This window comes from Priceomyces carsonii (assembly GCF_900007245.1).
Source record: "Priceomyces carsonii strain CBS4050 genome assembly, scaffold: Debaryomyces_carsonii_scaffold_1, whole genome shotgun sequence".
In the NCBI taxonomy this organism is placed as follows: domain Eukaryota; kingdom Fungi; phylum Ascomycota; class Pichiomycetes; order Serinales; family Debaryomycetaceae; genus Priceomyces; species Priceomyces carsonii.
In genome coordinates, this window is record NW_026946674.1 from 517,041 (window position 1) to 536,182 (window position 19,142).

At 37.1% G+C, this 19,142-nt stretch overlaps 6 protein-coding genes across 6 annotated transcripts; 3 read left to right on the top strand and 3 right to left on the bottom strand.

The window, feature by feature from the left end:
- Positions 1-1,299: 1,299 nt before the first annotated feature.
- On the bottom strand, positions 1,300-2,280 carry PRCAT00000280001 (uncharacterized protein; the record flags this gene model as incomplete). The annotated part of the gene is made up of 1 exon (XM_062952699.1): positions 1,300-2,280. One exon carries the CDS (start codon positions 2,278-2,280, stop codon positions 1,300-1,302), a length of 981 nt encoding a protein of 326 aa, XP_062807128.1.
- A 1,446-nt stretch (positions 2,281-3,726) lies between these two features.
- PRCAT00000281001 (uncharacterized protein) lies at positions 3,727-11,631 on the top strand (the record flags this gene model as incomplete). The annotated part of the gene is made up of 1 exon (XM_062952710.1): positions 3,727-11,631. The coding sequence occupies one exon, from the start codon at positions 3,727-3,729 to the stop codon at positions 11,629-11,631; it is 7,905 nt and encodes a 2,634-aa protein (XP_062807129.1).
- Positions 11,632-11,808: 177 nt separating this feature from the next.
- GYP2 (Gyp2p) lies at positions 11,809-14,622 on the top strand (the record flags this gene model as incomplete). Its single annotated transcript, XM_062952721.1, has 1 exon — positions 11,809-14,622. One exon carries the CDS (start codon positions 11,809-11,811, stop codon positions 14,620-14,622), a length of 2,814 nt encoding a protein of 937 aa, XP_062807130.1.
- A 130-nt stretch (positions 14,623-14,752) lies between these two features.
- PRCAT00000283001 (uncharacterized protein) lies at positions 14,753-17,341 on the bottom strand (the record flags this gene model as incomplete). Its single annotated transcript, XM_062952732.1, has 1 exon — positions 14,753-17,341. One exon carries the CDS (start codon positions 17,339-17,341, stop codon positions 14,753-14,755), a length of 2,589 nt encoding a protein of 862 aa, XP_062807131.1.
- Positions 17,342-17,572: 231 nt separating this feature from the next.
- On the bottom strand, positions 17,573-17,974 carry PRCAT00000284001 (uncharacterized protein; the record flags this gene model as incomplete). Its single annotated transcript, XM_062952743.1, has 1 exon — positions 17,573-17,974. The coding sequence occupies one exon, from the start codon at positions 17,972-17,974 to the stop codon at positions 17,573-17,575; it is 402 nt and encodes a 133-aa protein (XP_062807132.1).
- A 110-nt stretch (positions 17,975-18,084) lies between these two features.
- PRCAT00000285001 (DNA-directed RNA polymerase II core subunit) lies at positions 18,085-19,086 on the top strand (the record flags this gene model as incomplete). Its single annotated transcript, XM_062952754.1, has 1 exon — positions 18,085-19,086. One exon carries the CDS (start codon positions 18,085-18,087, stop codon positions 19,084-19,086), a length of 1,002 nt encoding a protein of 333 aa, XP_062807133.1.
- Between the last annotated feature and the right edge of the window lie 56 nt (positions 19,087-19,142).

The window sequence follows — 19,142 nt, forward strand, 5'->3', positions numbered from 1 at the left end:
TGTTGTTAATGATCTGTCTTACTGGTACAGAATACAATTGTTGTAGTATCAGATAGCTCTCATAACTTAATCCAAGTAATGAAAAATATACGAACTTTCATACTTCAATAAGATTGATCAAGACTGTGATAAAAAATTCATTACCTAATATCATATGTGTATTCCGCATTCCATAAGACAAAATTAGCAACAATGAAAGGTGCAGTCAATGTACTAACCAGCACAATAGATCAGACTGGTCCATGGATAATTTCAAGGTCTCTTTCTCTTTATCAATCAATCACGTGACTCGGGTATATCTAATACCCAAAAGCTTCAAGAAAATGTGCCCCAATGCAAAGAAAAGAACCTTCAGCTATCAGCCATGTCCTTGCTTTGCCTTTTGCCCACGACGACCCAAGAAAGTGCAATGAAATTGTAGGCCAAGAGTCTTAAACTTACACAATAGGAAATGCAACACTTCTCTGAAATATTTTGTTACATAGTATATATGGACAGAAATATATCCCAGGTACAGTAATTCGTCTCAATAGCGAATGTTAAATGGTAGCAGTCAATAAATAGACTTAAGTTGTCAGCTATCCGATATTAATCATCTTAGTACAGCTTTTATATATCTATATAGCGCTTTAAATTCACGTTGTATGAAACAGGACCGTCTATCATTACTAATTATGATCTGAATGTAATTCTATTTAGAAAGAAACACTGGCAATTTTTACAATATTCTAAATGTCATCACTGTTCAAATGAGAAGATTGTTTGCCAATTTGAATTGTTTGGTCGATAGACTCGAGTAGATTTTGAGATTTGTTGCGAAATTCTACAGGAACAGTATTTAACGAGCAGTTTTTCCTTACCGAGTCCTAAATATCTTTTAATCCAAAATAGCTCCCTACCGTACCTCGATGGTTCGTCAAATATCGGGGCAGATAAAGTCAAATGGTTCTTACGGTTGCAACATAAATTAAATTATCATATTATTAAATCGAAACGGTCCTGGATAACTATCTAAGTGCATATAGTTTCCGATATTGAAAGTTGCGGTCACATTCAAGAAATCGAAATAAATATAAGGTATATTCTTCCAAAAATAAACTGTGAAAGCTTTTTATCAAGTATTCCTTGATTGTTTTTTTGGTAAGAGACTAAATGAAGTAGCTAGAGAAACATTTTTAACTTTTCCGACGGTTATCGGTTTAGAAATTAGCTTTTATTTTTTTTTTTGAAAATTTTATTTCCTCATGTCTTAGTCAACATCAAATCATTACTTGGGTTTAATTTGTAAGATCAATAGTGCTAGTAGTTGTAAGATCTCTTCCGCTTTCTCTTACAAGTTGAGGGCTTAGTAGCTGTCGACGAAGAACCGCTGCTGGTTGTTTGCGTTGCACTTGCGGTGCTCGTAGTGAGGGAGCTGTTGCCACAATTGTCGAATGCAGCAGCTAAAGAGTTGACAATAACTGCCTTCAATGTGTCAAGCGTTAAAAATTCTTTGATTAATGATGGAATCAAACCCGACTGTGCGATTGCGCTAATCAACTCAGACAAAGTGATGGCTTTCGAGCTGAACAACTGCTGTACCAAGTTGGCACCCCATTTCAAGAAGCTTGAATCTGTGATTAACTCGGTCACAACTTGTACAGCCAAGTTGGAATTCTTTAATGATTCCAATACGTTTTCAAGGATAGTATTATCATCGTCAGCCCTTCTGTATACAGTGACATCACGAGCAGCTTTTTTCATTGCAACTTCTTGCTCATATATTTCAATATCTCTTTTACTGGAACCAGTTAGTTTATCATGGATTAATTCACCTAAATCGGCGATCTTTTCTCCAACAATCTTGAAGATCTCAGCATAAAATTCACAGTCATTAATAAGAGCCTCCACGACTTGAGCTGCCAATCCAGAATCATTTAAAGCAGTGAATAAAGTGGTGATGTCAATTGCACCACTTTTGATGAGATTAACTGTTACTTTAGTAATAATTGGGCCAATTGTGCTATCTGAAACAAGAAAATCAATAATCTTTGGTGCTAAGTCAGTGCTTTCGATAACTTTCAAAATCTCTGTTAGTGTTTCATATTCTCTTGCGGCAAGCTCCAGAGGGGACAACAGATCTCTCTTAGCAGCAAGTGTATTTAATGAAAGCGAAAGGCTATTCAATTGCTCAACTTCTCTCTTTGTTAATTTAGTCGTCTTCACTTCATTGGGTGGTGCAGCAGTCACAGAGGTAACTAATGCCAAGGCAAAAGTAGCAGAGGTAACGGACAACTTCATATCAGACTATAGACACTTATCTAATTTGGCTCCTGAGCTCTGTAAATTGATATGCTCTTCCTCTTCTTGTTATGAACATTTTGCGAGGAGGCTTTTTGGACCTTTAAATATCTTAAGGTGGAGTTTCTTTCAACACTCCCATTTAGGTATATAATATGAATCTAGGAGAAGAGATTCACAGTCGTTTACTTTACTACCCAATATAGATATTCATTCTTGAAAATCTGTCGTTGAACTCTATTCTGAATGTCTTGGACCTCAAAAATTACCTAATTGGGTAAACATAGTGATACGAGCAAGAAGTGGTTTATTCTCTCCATTTTCGCACTAACTTCTAGTGGAGACGTTCTGCGACCACTCTTGGTTTACAAGTTACCCCATATGGCAACATTATTCAAGATCTAATGATGAACTATTCCCATCTTGGTCTATGACTACTCAAGATAGAGTATCAATGTATTTTTACATCCTCAGGTCGTAATTCTAAGAGGGGATTAACTCCCTTAACGTAACAGGTCTGGACTAGTAAAAAAGGTTACATTCGTACCGAATTGGTCACAAGGGCGTTCAGCTTTCATTTAATCATTTTGTTTATTAAGCTCTTCAACTTTTTCCCCAAATATGGACGAATTTGTCATAGAAAAGAATAATTCTTCTATTCGAAAAACTTTCAACGACAATTGGACCGTCCGCTTTTTAAGCTTATATATATGTGTAAGAAATTGGAAAACAAAGTGCAACATAAGGGAGAAAGAATGCAGAAATGATCGTAAGAATAAACATATATTAGCATAAGTTGGTAATAGCAATTGCGGTAAAGAAGCTGAACCAAAGTAACTATTTATACGTTGCTCATCTGCACCGTACTTAACTTGGCCCCCGGCAAGGTGTTTCAAGTTTGACATCTCAGTAGAATTACAAGAAGGTTTGTTTGTACTTGTAGCTAATACTTGACCTTAAAATTTAAGAAGAAGAGGTAGGCGATTTTACATGTAGTTTCATCACGCTTTTGGAAGCAGATTGGACCCTGTCGCGATCAAAACGTGACGCCTGTATTAAGTATCGACAAACGACTTATATACCTTCCATAATCTGACAAAGGCTCTGACAACAATTTGTAGCTCGTAAAAAAGATATCCCAGCATTAGCGTGGCCCTATTCAGGATATGTTTATATAATGGGATATTTCTGGTAGTTGGTACTAGTAGAATGAAAAAGAACGTCTTATTAGATATACTGCTCGTATACTGCCGCTTCACCGTTACAACAGTCAAACTTGACCAAATTTGTCGGATATCGCGGGTTTAGGGTACTGCATATACAACAAACTTTTTGATGATTATCATGAACATATTAAATCGATTGAAATATGAAGAGTATAGAAACTAGTTCTTGCTGAGACATATCCATGCAATAATCCAGATCGCCTAAGTTTTAATTGGTTTAATGATTAATGGTTTCTATGTGTGGGTGGGGTTTATTGCCTTACTTTATGCCGGCACTATTTTCATTTTAAACAAGATACCTAATGTATCCGTAAAATCTCTAGGATGGATGGGGATTAAGCATATAGATATACATATTGGTGATGTGGATGTCAAAATAAGGCGTATCAATATTTGGTTCAGCTTTTTCCGTGGTCAAAATTCGCTGCAAAAGCTAATAAATATCGAATTTCATGACATTGAACTTAAGTTTGATACCTCTAAGGCCCAAGAGAAAACCCGACATCACGATTCAAATCTTGATTTGGACGAAATTTTAAAAATTTCTGCACCAGCTAGGGTCTTGGGGATTCTACAAAGTGGAATTTTGAACCAAATAAGGGTATATCTTTACAGGTGCTCCGTTTTGCATGAAACTGTAGATGAGAAAACAATAATATTTACTGACTATTCAAGAATTGAAAGCACTTTAAGTTTAGAAAATGGGATAGAACTTATAGTGAACCTTATGCATGGTCACTTACGAACCATTGCCTCGAGTGAGAAAAATGATGGCGTCGAAATCTTTAAGGGGATTGAGATCAGAATCGCTTGCGATGTGAATCTGCTGTGTAAACAAGGGAATACCAAACAAGTTTTTTTTGAGCTCTCAGAGTTTAAGCTAAATCTATCCTTTGGAAGATGCCACATACCTTTAGATCACTTTAAGAACTGGAATAGAAAGAACCCAGTATCGAAGCAGCCTTCAGAACCAAACCCTGATATTATTAAACCTTTATTGGGGAGATTCAAGTCTATTGAAGCTAGCTTTGAAGACTTTTCTTCTCAGAAAGATGACATAGACTTTAAGATATCTAATTTTGTTGCTTCTGTCAGTAAAGATGGCCATAATTCTCAAAGCTTAATTAAGTTACATACGTACTTAACTTCAGCCAGATTATACTACAAGGACTCGAAATGCTTTGACTTAGGTACTGGTTCATTTACCGTCAACACTAATATACTTAAAATAATCGATATCTTGTTAGGAGATGATCGGGATGGAAATAAAGCATGTTTGATCTCAGAAGCTTCTTTGGTACTAACTAATCCAACCTTCGATTTTTATTATGATCAGCTCGATTTATATTTGAGGCTCAGTCGACAAAGAAAGGATCACGTACAGTCTAGTCAGCAATATAATGAAAAGAACTTATTATATTTATGGAGCAAGATAAGAGAACTTGGTGTGAGAATTGTCATCTTAGATACTAAATTTAATATCCATTTGCCAAAAGACCTTGATGCGAGTCACCTTGAATTTAACCGTGAGTCACTGCAAAATTATGTTCTTACTTTGGATATCCAAGCTGTTATTCATAGGTTTTATACTAAGAACCTCGAGTCATTACTTCTAGATCAAAATTCAACTAAAAAGCCTTCCTTGAACTTTTTATTTAAGGTTAAGAATTTTAAATTTAACGCTGCTGGAAATTTGGTCAGTTTGGTGAAGATAAATTTTCTAGGTACTTTCTACCTTCTAGAGCGAAAATTTACAGTGAAAACCATAAGTAAGAAAATCGAAATGAAATCAGTCAATTTAGCTATATTTCATATTGTCAGGGAATTTAGGAATCGGGTAATCGCCTATGATAATAAAAGATATCTAATGTTCACTCAGAGGCGAGATAAGAGTGAGAAAAAGGTTGAAGATGAAAATGCTCCGATTTCTCGTTTAGAGTTTTCAGAGTTTGTGCCATCCATTTTATCATCGATTGAGTTGCGATTATCTGAAATCCAAATTGACATCATTTGCAAGGAAGGTTTGCCCAGTCATACCATATACGATCAATCGCTTAAAGAAGATATTGACTTGGGTGACTATAAACGAGGAATTTCAATGAAAGCATCAGACTTTTATCTTCATTACAAAGAATCAAAAGAAGATTTATCGATGCTGCTCAAATCAGTCCAATGCTATACAGTCAGTGGATATGCAACTGAGTTTGTTACTGACTTCAACAAATTTGCCTTTTATGAAAGCCCTTCTAATACTTCCAGTGGATCCAGCTTGCGATCAAGCTTTTCAGATGAGTCTGATTATTGTCCGAATCCAAAATGGTCTGAATCTAGTGATCTAAATAAAATCAAGAAAGTTTTGAGCATTCGAGATATAAAGCTAACTAACTCTCAAAAAGAAAAGAATAAATTGGTGCTTGACATTCCAGAAATTGACGGCCGTATAGATATGTTCTTATTCTGGTGTGCTATATATGCCAAGACATTAGTTGATTTTTTTGCACCTACAGTAGAGCGAGAATGCTCAAAGCAAGAAATTTCGAATATAAGTGGAAAAAGGAAGGTTTTAAAGCTTGATATCAAGGTTACTTCAATTGCTGCTGTTATTAGACTTCCAACAAATGTTGATGTTCTCTTTGAAGTCGATACCTTGAGAGCGTCTGATATTTTGGTATCTACTCGAGCAGATGTGAAGTATACGAGGCTTTATGTCATTCATCCAAGTACGAGGTTGTGGACCAGACTATTCTCCATTGGTGATATGGACTTAGAATACCGTCCTCAAAATGATCCCGAATTTGAAATCAAATCAGATGGAGTAAGAATTAACATCCCTCATCAATTTTTATTCTATACAGTGATTGACAATATAATCACACTTGTAAAATCAATAAGGCAAATCAAGCATAATTTTCGAAATCTATCTTTGGGTATTGCAAACTATGAAAGAATTTTACCACAGGCTAAACCGGCAATTTTGTTTCCAAAAATAAACATAAAAAGCAGAGCATTTGGAATTACTTTAGAAAATGATCCATTTGAGAATGAGCTCGCATTAATATACCAATTGGGTTTACTAGAGCAGAGAGAAAGACTAAAAAAATGGAAGTTGTTTGAGGAAAAGGCAAATGAAATAAGAGATGCTGCTGAACCCTCTATCGAGCAAGAAATCCAACTCTCAAATACTTCTCAAAGACATTCAAAACCAGGAACATCAACAAGTTCGAGGGTTGCAAGTCCTTTGAGACATACATTTTCGGAAGTCATTCATGGAGTAAAAAATAACTCATCAAAAGATAAAATAATACCAGAAGCTGCCAGCCAGTCTTATCTCAATGAAAAAAAGAAGCATTCTTATGAAGAGGCAGAGGAAAAAATAAGAGCCGCAAAAGAGCTGTTGGAAATAAATATAGGATTGTCCTGGATTCTGAGATTCAAAAGATGCAGTGAGACCAAAAATCAGGTTTGGAAAGAACGCATTAATAAAGTTTGGGGAGAAGAAAGTATTAATCCGATGATAACTGATAAATTTGATATTCTTGAGTATGCTCAAGGGCCATTGATGATGGGAGTTATCTTTGATTGTCTTGACTTGACATTAGATAAGGCTAAAATAGATAATGTCGATCGGTTTCTTTATGATCATGGTAAAAAGCAGCCTAAATTGGAATATACTATATTGATTCCACTTTACATAAATTTAAGGGCTGTCTCTCTTAACATTTTTTTAAGAGATTATCCACTTCCTTTGGCTTCATTTCCGAGCAATAAAGAAACGGATGCAACCACATTTAATCTTCTGGGAAATGTAGTCATTAATGAAAAATTAGTGACTAGAAAAGAAGAAATGAGATATATTTTTGTCCCATTTTCTCCAGTAGCTCCTTCAGAGGATCTCGAGGATAACTTCTATTCTGTCTATGTTCCTAGGACCTTGACTCCTGTGAAATTTATGTTTGATTTAGCGTGTAACATTAAATCTGATAGGGCATGCGTTCTTACGTGGTGTAAGTCTTATCAGGCGGGAATTTCAGCTGCTGCAATGGCATTTGAAAATTTCACAAAACCTGCAGTTGACGACAGTCCTCTTGGTTGGTGGGATAAGGTAGCCTTACTTCTACATGGCAAGCTCACGTTCAATATCGAAAATGAGCTTTGTCTTCATATAAAAGGCTCAACTAACCCTTACGACCTAGTAGGTCAATATGCGGGTCTTGTATTCTGCTGGAAGAACAATGTCAGCCTAAAATTTAATCATAATGGAGATCAGACCCAATTAATTGTATTAGAAAGCTATTCATTCTTACTAGCCGTCCCGAATTATGCGTCGCAGGATAAATCGCCATGGGGAGTTCATTTTGGAGATTTTGGAGATGTAGCCTCAATAGACGAGTCAAAGAAGTTTTTAAAGAAGTTAATGGTGTTATCCTCTTCTGACAAAGTTGTGTGGAACTTAGGTCTCCTATTTGAAAGAAATAAATCCGACTCTAAAGTTTTTTCTGACGACCAGGAAAGAACCACTAGCTTCAGGCCGCATTATGACGTATTCGTGACTAATCCAAGGTTTGATTGGCATCCCGATTCATACGCTAAATATAGATCGGACTATTTGCATTTAGCCATATCAGTGGTATCAAAGTCGTCAACAGGCAATTGCTACAATGCTGCCTATCTAACTCCGTTAACTTTTCATTATTTTTTCCACTGGTGGAATTTGTTAACGCATACCAGATCTTTGCCAATTAAGGCAGGCCCATTGTTCAAGAATCAACCTGGAGATAATATCCACATTAAAATGGGTAGCCATTTATTCACCATAAAATATCAACTAATATTCGAACCTCTTATGATATCCCACATGTATATGCATTCTAACAGTGATTTCCTGGAGAATGATTATCGAGTGGCATTTACTGGTCTCAAAGGAAAATTCGGTAAGTGCAAAATTGATTTGCATCAAAGGAAGGAATGGCTTACGTATGTGAATGAAAAGTTGAACATTTCTAATAAAATCTTACATTTGAAAATGAATGAGGGCGAGGTTGATGTTGATGAGGCAGACATTAGATTATTACATGCTATTTTCAATGACCAATCAATAAAAGGTCGTTTGGTTTCTCGCTTCTTCGGAAATATAATCCATCCTCTGGCTCCTATAGTCGAAGAGAGGAAAAAATGGCCCTCCAATTTTACAGATTGGGTAGATAGCATTGATGTCTTCGACAAAGATTATTCTTGGGTTGATCCTGAAGATTTTATTGAACTTGAGGTACGAGAGCCGCTTTCTCCAAATCCCGAACTTAAAGTTTTACCTTTCTTTTACTCTCCAAAATTTACTTACTTTAGGGACTTTTCGCTTCAAAAGGACGGTAAATTTCCCTTCGGAAATGAGCCATCGCATCACTGTGTAATGCGGCAAGAAAAGCCAGAGCAAACTCAAGGTATATTACTTGAAGAGAGAATGAATGCACTAAGACGTGAAATGGCGGCAAAAGAAGAAGAATTAGATTCTTCTTCAAAAAAGAAACCTCACGAAGTTTACGACATTAAAAAGGACATCAAGGTGTGCAAGAAAAAGCTTGAGTTAGTCGAATCAATTGCAGATAGTTTTTTAAGCAACGATGCTGGTACCGAGCCTTCAGTCATTGACCTTGAAAAATCTATCTCGAGAAGCCTATCGGTATATTCAGGCCACCAGTCGACGGCCGGCTCTATCGAGGTGTCATTGGATAACACAATGGTGAAAAAATATCATAATAGATTCATTCTTCATAATCTTCAGATAAAGTGGGATAATGAATTAAGAGACATGTTTACTGTTTATACGCAAAGAGTAAATGACAGAAAATCTTTTGTGTATTTCATGTCAAGAAAAGCTGTCACTCTAGTTAAAAGTGTCGTCAATGAAGTTTTTGACGGTGAAGAATTCTCAGACTTCAAGGAATCAATCTTCGACAAAAATCACCAAAAAGCGCAGGAAACTATTGATTTTATCAATAAAAACTTACATGATGTGGATGAGGACGACCTTGAGGCAGAGAATAAATATTTAGTAAAATTAATTCATCCACAAGTTCAATTGGTTAGTGCTAGAGACCCAGCGTCCTGCTGTTTAGTTACTACGAGAGATTTTGAGATGAGAATTGTTCATATTAATGTTCAGGGAACAGATGAATTGATCAACAGTAGCTCAGAGATGTCAGGCTTAGTGGAAACAAGATACAGTGTTCTTTTAAATGATTCTCATGTCTTTGTTTTCAAAAAGGATGAGGGAACTATTTCAGATCCCAATATTCACTATGGTACTGGTCACTTAGAATCGGAGGTTAACTGGCCACCTTGGCTCGAATGCGAAGCTTTTTATGACAGTACTTGGTACCAGGATCAATTAGTCGTAGAAAGGAATACAATGGCAATTGTATTTAAGAAGCCAAATGAATTGTTTGCTGACAAGGGCTCAACTCAGCAAGGAAATGAGATTTTAGCTCAACTTTCAAAGGTTGTGATAAATGCGGACTCAGCCCAATATTCTACATTGTATTGGGTCTTCCCTGACTTGATTCTCCACGGGACGACTTATAGGGATGAGCTAATTAATAGGCTAAATAAGATTATCTCACTTTCTGATAAACATGACTTCGATGGATTGAACCTGAAAATTGAAAACTTACAAACCCTTATTAGGGATTGCAAGGGCATACTTTTAAGATTTGATGAGAGAGGTGTTACGTTGACCGAACAAGAAAAAGTCACAACTAGAGATTTAGAAGTTGATATAGAAAAAATGCAATTAGAATTAGCAGTAATAATGGGGGGTGGACTTAACTTACGCAGTTCTAAATCTAAGGTAATCAAGAATTCAAGGTTGTTGAATATCTTTGCAGACCAAATTGTTTGGCATCTTTTGGATTCCGAGAGAAAACCATTTGTTGACTTTGCATTAGCGAATCCATCTGTTACCCGAGTAGACTTATTTGATGGATCAAACTTAAATCAAGTTGAGATACCAATGCTTCAAGCTTTTAATCTTCAGGAGAACGCAATATATCCTGAAATATTGAAGCCATATATTCCTGGAAAGAAAGAACATGAAACACGGCCTCTGATAACAGATAAGCCTATCATTGAAATGAAATGGAAAATGCTCCCTCCTGTTGGTGGGATATCAATTATTCAGGAAGCAAAGATATCAGTTCAGCCTCTCAAAGTGGAATCAGATTATTTAACTACGAAAAAGCTTTTTAACTACGTCTTTCCTCATGAAGATTCGCTGGTCAGCGAAGCAGAAAATAGCAGTGACGATGTTGCTAATGACGAAGTCTCAATGAATGGAGGCTCTGATTCGGATTCTGGTCCAGTGACTGGCTTGAGGAATGTGATTCACAACTTTCGTAGTCGTCATAAAGCTTTCAGGCTGGAAAGTAGCAGCGAAAGTGCTGATTATGATCATGGAACTGTATTCTCACATCCCTCATCAAATACCACTGTCTCTTCTGATGATGAGTCTGTCATTTCAAACAAAGGCCACAAGAATAAACGAAACAAACGAAAGTTGCAAGATGATGAAAATAAAGACGACTTTTCGCTCATAGTCCATAGATCATCAAGGTACTTTTCTATCATTGATGTTGAATTTGATAGACTCAACATGATTGTGTGCTTCGACGCCCCAAAGAGTATTAACTTCTTAAATGTCCGTAATCTTAATTTGAATATCCCTGAATTAAGGTTTAAAAATAGGGTCTGGTCTGGTGAGGAGTTTATTTTGCGATTGAAGAAAGAATTGATCAAAATAATCATTAGTCATAGCGGGAAGATCCTTGGTAGTATCTTCAAACAAGGCAAAAGAAACATTTCAGTAGAGCCTCTTAATCAGATCGCAGATTATTCTGACTACATGTCGATCGATGATTTACAGAAGTACGGAAGACCAAGACTCTCGGCTACGAGCCAGCAGTCCACTGCAAAGCATCCACATGTTCACAATGCCCATGAGCATCACCATCACTTAAGTCAAGCAATTGACCATCATAACGGCCAAGTTCAAGACAGTCTTTATAATAAAATTGACATCGACGATTTGTCGGATAATCAGGACCAATCTGAAGATTCCGAAGAGTCTTCATAACTCATGTCACCATTTAGATATGGATGTGGCATACTATGTATATATATCTATCTTCAGTATTCCAGCCAAGTAATATATTTTGTGTAACTTCCTCCATTATGGCATATAAAGTAGAATAGTAGGACTGGCATTCTTAAATGCGGACCACCAAGGACCTAAATAGGATTCTTGTAAGTCATGTCGTTTTTTGAAAACATACGAGACAAGGCCGTTAGTACATTCAATCAGGTTCTTGACCGAAAGTCAGAGTCAGGTCTAACAAAGGATGAGCAATTTTGTATTGAGAATAACCTTCCCGATAATGAACTTATAAGGGCTGAAAGCGCTGCTGAGATTAGGGTAAAGTCGGATCATTACAAAGATATTTATAAGGGAATACCCTTGCCGCAAGGTAAGATCTACGTAACTGACCATTTTTTAATATTCAGAGACGCATACGATAAAAAAAATTGCTCCTTTACATTCAATTTATCTACAATAAAGAAAGTTGAAAGATTGCAATCCGTAAATTATGGGTGTGCTTTAGCAGTTAGCACTCACAGCAAAATGACTATCATTTTGTACCTCGTGGGATTGAGATCAGAATGTGACCATTTTGCTAACTCTTTAAAGGTAGTTTTGAGAAGTAATCTACCTAATGTCCCTAAACTTCAATCTTTCATTCAAACCTGTTATTCTGAATACTTATTATCTAAGAATAAGATATCTAATGAGAAAGTCGAGCATGTTCCAAGTGGTGGTTTAGGATTACTATTCAAGTTCCCAGGTGACGCGAGGGAGTCTCGAGACAAAGCTAAAATGAAGCTATGGTTTGATCTTTTCAGAGTAGATGGGCGTAATATATCCATAGTCAAAACTCCCATGTTTTATAGGCTAGTAAGAGTCGGGCTACCAAATAGATTAAGAGGTGAAATATGGGAGCTCTGTTGTGGATCCATGTATTTGAGATTGGACAATCAAGAAAAATATTCAGAGATATTAAAAGAAAATGAGGGAAAAAAATCCGTGGCTATTGAAGAAATCGAGAAGGATTTGAATAGGTCCTTGCCTGAATATGCAGCGTACCAAGATAAGGAAGGGATTAATAGGCTAAGGCGAGTTCTTACTGCCTATTCATGGGAAAATCCCGAAGTTGGATATTGTCAAGCAATGAACATAGTCGTAGCTGCTTTGTTGATATACATGTCGGAAGAGCAAGCATTTTGGACTCTCAATGTCTTGGTTGGCAGGATTGTACCGGGATATTATTCAAAGACGATGTATGGAACCCTTTTAGATCAAAAGGTTTTTGAATCACTAGTTCAAGAGACTATGCCTTTACTTTGGGAACATTTGAATAAATATGACATACAGTTATCAGTCGTATCATTGCCATGGTTTTTATCTTTGTATTTAAACTCAATGCCACTTGTATTTGCTGCCAGAATAATCGACGTGTTTTTTCTTCAAGGTCCTAAGACACTTTTTCAAGTGGCGCTTGCAATATTGAAGCTATGCGGTGATAGCTTATTAAAAGCTGAAGATGATGGTTCTTTTATTTCTATTATTAAAGATTACTTTCAAACCTTAGATTTATCAGCGCATCCGGCGTCACCAAATGCTAAATACAGACAAGTAACGAAATTTCAAGAACTTTTGGTTACCTCATTTAAAGAATTTTCGAATGTTGATGAGGAACTTATTAACAAGCATCGGAACAAACATAGAGATACAATCTTTCAGAATATCTCGACATTTGTGAAACGTACCGAATTAAGAAACTTACCTAAAGTAAGTAATTTGGATCAAACCACTTTAAGTATCATTTACGATCGATTTTATTCTATTGTACAGGCTCAAAATATTACAGGAGGAGGCTCTAGCATGATGGATTTTCAAGCATTCAACAAATTTATGTCAGAAGTATGCGACTGGGTTTCGGTCTCGGGAAATGATGTCGAATTAGAAAATGGCCGTCCATTCTTACAACGTCTCTACAAGAACTGGGTCTCAAATCCAAAAGATGGATTGACTTTGTATGATCTTGTCTTGGGTTTGAATAAGCTCATTGATCCTGATTTGATGACAGCCTTGAACAATTTTTTCAAGTTATATGACACTGAACTGAAGGACAGGATAGATCGAGAAGGAATATTACAGCTTTCTGAAGATCTATTATTTATTACAATGCCTTGGAGAGATTGCTACTTACTAGATCTGATCACTGAAAATGCTATTGAAAACGCCATCGCAGATAAGATCATCGAAATGAAAAAGGAGGAAGGGATAGACCCTCTGGATTCAAATATTAAATTGCCCACAGAAATTGATATAAATAAGCAAAAATTAGAAAATCAGCAGGTGGAACGCTACTTATCCGCTGCGAGTACTTTTATCCAAAGAGCCTTTGAATATGCGCAACCAGAAAAAGAAGAGACATTAATAAAAGACTTAGCAATCGATTCAAAGATTTCTCATAATGCAGCATTGGATCCTAATTCTCCGGTATATGTAAACTTGCCGACGTTTCGGATGGTTATTCTAGCTGATGAAACTTATGAATTACTTTTTACCCGAACATTGAGGTGTTCATTCCATCTCGCAAAGCCAATCGACCCCAAATTAAGTGGAATTCGTAACTTGAGGAGCATGTTCGATGGTTTGTTGGCCGATGGTAGAGAAGTTGCCAATAAAGTTAGACGCCGCATGGATTCTGCTGCTTCTAATGCTCTACATAACCATGTCAATCCCAGTGACCAATCATCTGACCATTCGTCCAAGTCGAAAGGTGATGATGAAGAAGAAAGAGATGACGATTTCGGAGTCATATCAATCAATGAACACGATAAGGATCTTCTTCTTGGATCTGAAGCTCAAGCTTTCATGGATTCAAGTGTTCCAGTCACGGGGACTGATATTAAACAATCGCACTTTCATGAGAAAAGTAGACCAAAAGAAGAGCATGACGAGAAGACAAAAGCAAGTGACAATCTCATTGAATTTGAAACTTAGAAACTTACGACGTTAGAAAGGAAATATAAATAAAAATTAAGTGCTCATGTAATCTTGAACTAAATACTTATAAAACTGGAAGGTCAATTTTTACGAATCAAAGTAATTATATTTGTAATGTAAGAAATTTTTAGTTCTTGCCAAAAAGTTTTCTAAGTTTTTTAAACTTCTTCGTACTCTTTTTCTCTTCTCGTTCAACTCTGGAATTGCTGACAGCTCCATCGATCCCTGATTTTGAACCAGATGCCTGGCTCGTGTACGGAGCGGTGGGAATCGTGTTATTCAGCTTAGGTAAGTTGGTCGAACTATTTAAATTCTTCCCAAGAGGAGCATGCTGTTCTTCGCTAATGTTGTCCTCTTCATCGGAGTCTTTGAACCTCGAATTAAAGTTTTCTCGAACAGGAGTATTACCCAATTGATCTTTTTCTTCTGAGTGTGTGATGTAAGCATCCCTTGCTTCGCTTACTGGATGAGCCGCTGTAGAAGAATCTCGAGGACCATCTCGCAAAGTCATTCTGTGCCCCTGGACTTTAGACGCCCCTAACTTGTCATCAGATTGAATCTCTTTGTCAAAGGATGATTTCCTGTTTAGAGGTTTGAATACTGAAATAGGCCGAGAATTGGCTTTTGCATATAGTTCGGCTGCTTTCGCTTTTGAAGTTGAACTCATATTTACGGGCTGCTTTGTAGCAACAGGTTGCATCGACATATGAGATCTAGGACCCCTCCCAGGCATTCCTCCATTATAATTGTACAGTTCCAGATAAGGGTCCAAAGTATTTGGGCGTAGAGTCCTACCTGACATTCCTGTAGGAGTTGTTGGCACCTGAGTCTTACGCAACGTTTGTGACATTCGAGGGTTATTATTTTGATGCAATGGCTGGGACATATGAAATCCTTGAAAAGGAGGTGGTTGCTGCGCAGCATTTAGTTGAGTGTTCAACTTACTGGCCGAGAGCTTTGAGTTAAGCCTAGTGTTTTCAGCCGTTGTAAGAGACAAATATGCGTAGTGAGCAGGGTTAACATTCATCTGTGAGTGTTTCTCATTTTTTGTGGCTGGTGTAGATTTCTTCATTGCTGACTTTGGAGGAGATTTTCCTTTTGAAAGAGGAACGTATCCTGTAGAATTTAGCGAGCTTGAAGACGAATTAATACCAGAAGTAATCAATGATTCTTTGGATTGCAAATCAACATTCTCATTTTCATCATCTTCTTTTATTATCTCTGGTACGGCATCAAATGTTGGCCGTAATTGTTTTGCTAAGTTGGACTCGTTGTCATCTTCGTGAGAACCTAAATCATCATCCCCACTACCGAACAGCTCTGTCGACCTTAGACCCTCATATTGACGAATTATTTTTAATTCGGTACCATCTTCATTCTGGTTATCATCTAAATGTTGTCCATTAGACGAAGCTCCTATAAAATCTTTCATGTCACTATTACTGTGATTCTTCTTATCAAGCTCATCAACTATAACACTAGAGGCATCAATAGAATTTCGACCAATAACTTCATCCTGTAAAGCCAATTCAGAAGCACTAGCCTCAGGAATTTTCTCATCAGTTAATTGCAACACAGGCTGATTGAATATAGGGTTCCCATTTTCCTTTTGTTCCACTGTCTTTTGCGAACTACGTGAAGATGTTTCTTCAGCGGTTTTAATTATATCTTCCTTTAAACCGTCAGCTATGAAGGGAGATTTAAGATTTGAATCTGTATTTCGATTTCTAATGTTGTCCTGGATATCTTTTTCCAAGTCAGAGTAAGATGAAGAAGGAGATGAAGACACATTACTCAATTGCTTTCTTAATAAAGCTAAATTTTTCTCTTTCTCCAAACGTTTTTGTTTTAGTTTCTGATACTCTGTTGTCTTACTATCTAACTCTTTTGCTAAATGCTTTTCATGTTCTATTTGCTTCAAGAGTTCATCATACTTTTCCTCGTTGTTAATCATACTACCTCCCTTCACTTCATCGACCTCATTCATAGTTTGCATTCTTGGTGAACTCATTAAACTGGATAATCTTGATGATGTATTACGCTTCGGTGTAGAGACTCCATTCAGAAAAGCGGCTCTTGGTCGAGATAGAGAGTTCAAAGATGGAGATCTTGCAATACCTCTTCCCGATCTCATAGAATTATTTCTGGCGACTTCCTGATTAAACTTCTCCTCTGGGACCTCGATGATCTTGATACCATTGGGAGTGGGAATATATTTTTTGATCATTTTGACCAGTCCAGTTTCCTCAGGTCCTTTTTTGTAGCCGTTTGCGAAGGGTTTTTGAGGAAGCATCAAGTCTTGCATGCTTCGGCGATTATAATGCTCCGAATGAGGTTCTTCCAGCTCTTCTTGTATACTATTATCAAACGAAGTCAGCTGTGGACCGTATCCATTCCCATTAGACGATCTCCTTCTCAAGGATACAGAAGTTAACGAATTATTAGAAGATACCCTCAACAGGTTTCTTTTTGGAATACCATAAGTGTCGTTTGAGCTAATAGAGTTTCTTTTCTTAAGGCTATTATCTCTAAGAGAAACAGTTCTGGAGACATTGTAACGAATAGGCTGCCCACCACCATTACCGGCAAGCCCATAACCAATTGATAAAGCCGCTGCCACAGCGTGGTCATTAGGTTGACTATCAGATGGGGCAACATGGTTAACGCCTGTGTAAGATGTTCCATGTACGTTTCGACTTTTCCTTCTAGTAAACATTCCGCTTCAATTTCTCTAACTCAAAAGCTTTTGATAGCCAAACGAATGCACTTGCTAGGTCTGCTTAAGATTATGGATTTTTGAAAAAGACTCCTGAAGCAATGATAAGATTAGTAGAGAAATAGTCGATTGTCAATTCATTTGTTGTTGCCGGGATACCTTTCACGGGCAGTGTTACACGTGATTTATATCAACTCCGTATATAAGATACATATTACAAAAATTTATCTGCTACTTCCTTCCAGAACCAAAATAGAAAGCTTCTTTGCGAGGCATAAAAGAAAATAAGTATTCCCCGAACAGGCGGCCTTTCATGTAAAAATACCCCTTGAATGGGACAAGCATAATTAAGAATCCGGACCAAAGAAAACCAAATATTAGAGGCTGTATGATTTGATCTTTTATAACCGTGTATGCGATGATGGATGGAGTGATCTGGGGCAAAGGAACTAAACCTGATGTGCTCAACAACTTTTCTTCCTCCAAATCGATGTTACTAATTGCTGCTTGTAGCTCCTCATCTGTAAGTGAACTGTCTGGAACTAATATCCTTTCATTATTCAATCCAGCTGTTGCATAAAGCGACTTCATAAATGATTGTTCGAACCGTAAGTCGAGTTTAAGGGTTTCCATCTTTAAACATTAGTATAGCAGTTCTTTCTATTCAATAATATAGGATCACCTACAGTTGCCGCTGGCTGAGAAGAAATAAACCTTAGGTGTATATACAGGATCATTCGGGAATGACTCGAGAATTTTACTTATTTTTCATAATAGACAATAGTCCAACTAGTAGGACTTCTAAAAGAAATTTGGCTGGTATAAACATGGAGAGAAGTGGAAGCTCTGGCGCTCAGGTCACAATAAGGCAAACGGAGAAAGACCATGTCGATTTCATTTTAAAGGAGGTAGATATGGCGATGGCAAATTCTCTAAGAAGAACCATGTTAGCTGAAGTTCCTACATTGGCAATAGATTTAGTGGAGATAGAAGTGAATACCTCTGTGTTGGCAGATGAATTTATTTCACATAGACTAGGATTGATTCCTTTGAATAGTGAAGGTATTGACAATTTGTCATACTCTAGAGATTGTACCTGCGACCAGTATTGTGCTAACTGTTCCGTTAAGCTTGAATTAACGGCCAAATGTGACACAGATTCTACAATGAATGTGTATTCATCAGATCTTGCTAAATTTCACAATGGCTCGAAGTTGGGCGATCCCGTAATCAGAGATTCCCAGAGGCGGGGTCCTTTAATTTGCAAATTAAGAAAGCACCAAGAGTTGAGGATAACTTGTATTGCTAAAAAAGGGATAGCTAAAGAGCATGCGAAATGGTCACCATGTGCAGCTATTGGATTTGAGTATGACCCTTGGAACAAATTAAAGCATACGGACTATTGGTATGAGAACGATGCAGAAGCCGAATGGCCCAAATCGGCAAATTGTGAGTGGGAGGAAGCTCCAGATCCAGATGCGCCCTTTGATTATAGTGCAAAGCCAACAAATTTCTATATAGATGTTGAAACCGTTGGTAACCTTCCGCCGAACGAGGTAGTGCTAAAGAGTATCGAGACATTACAATTGAAATTAGCAGGAATATCTATGGAGTTGAATAAAGACACAATTGAGGCAAGTGCAGCGGCGAATGGTGGATTCACTACATATGGAAGATCTCCAGAACGAATGGATAATTCTCCATATGGTGGCAGTAATGGGTTTGGAAACTCTTCTTGGAGTTAAATTATTTAGGCTTTCTATTTAATTGCTGAAGTAATTATGCAACCATATAATGTACA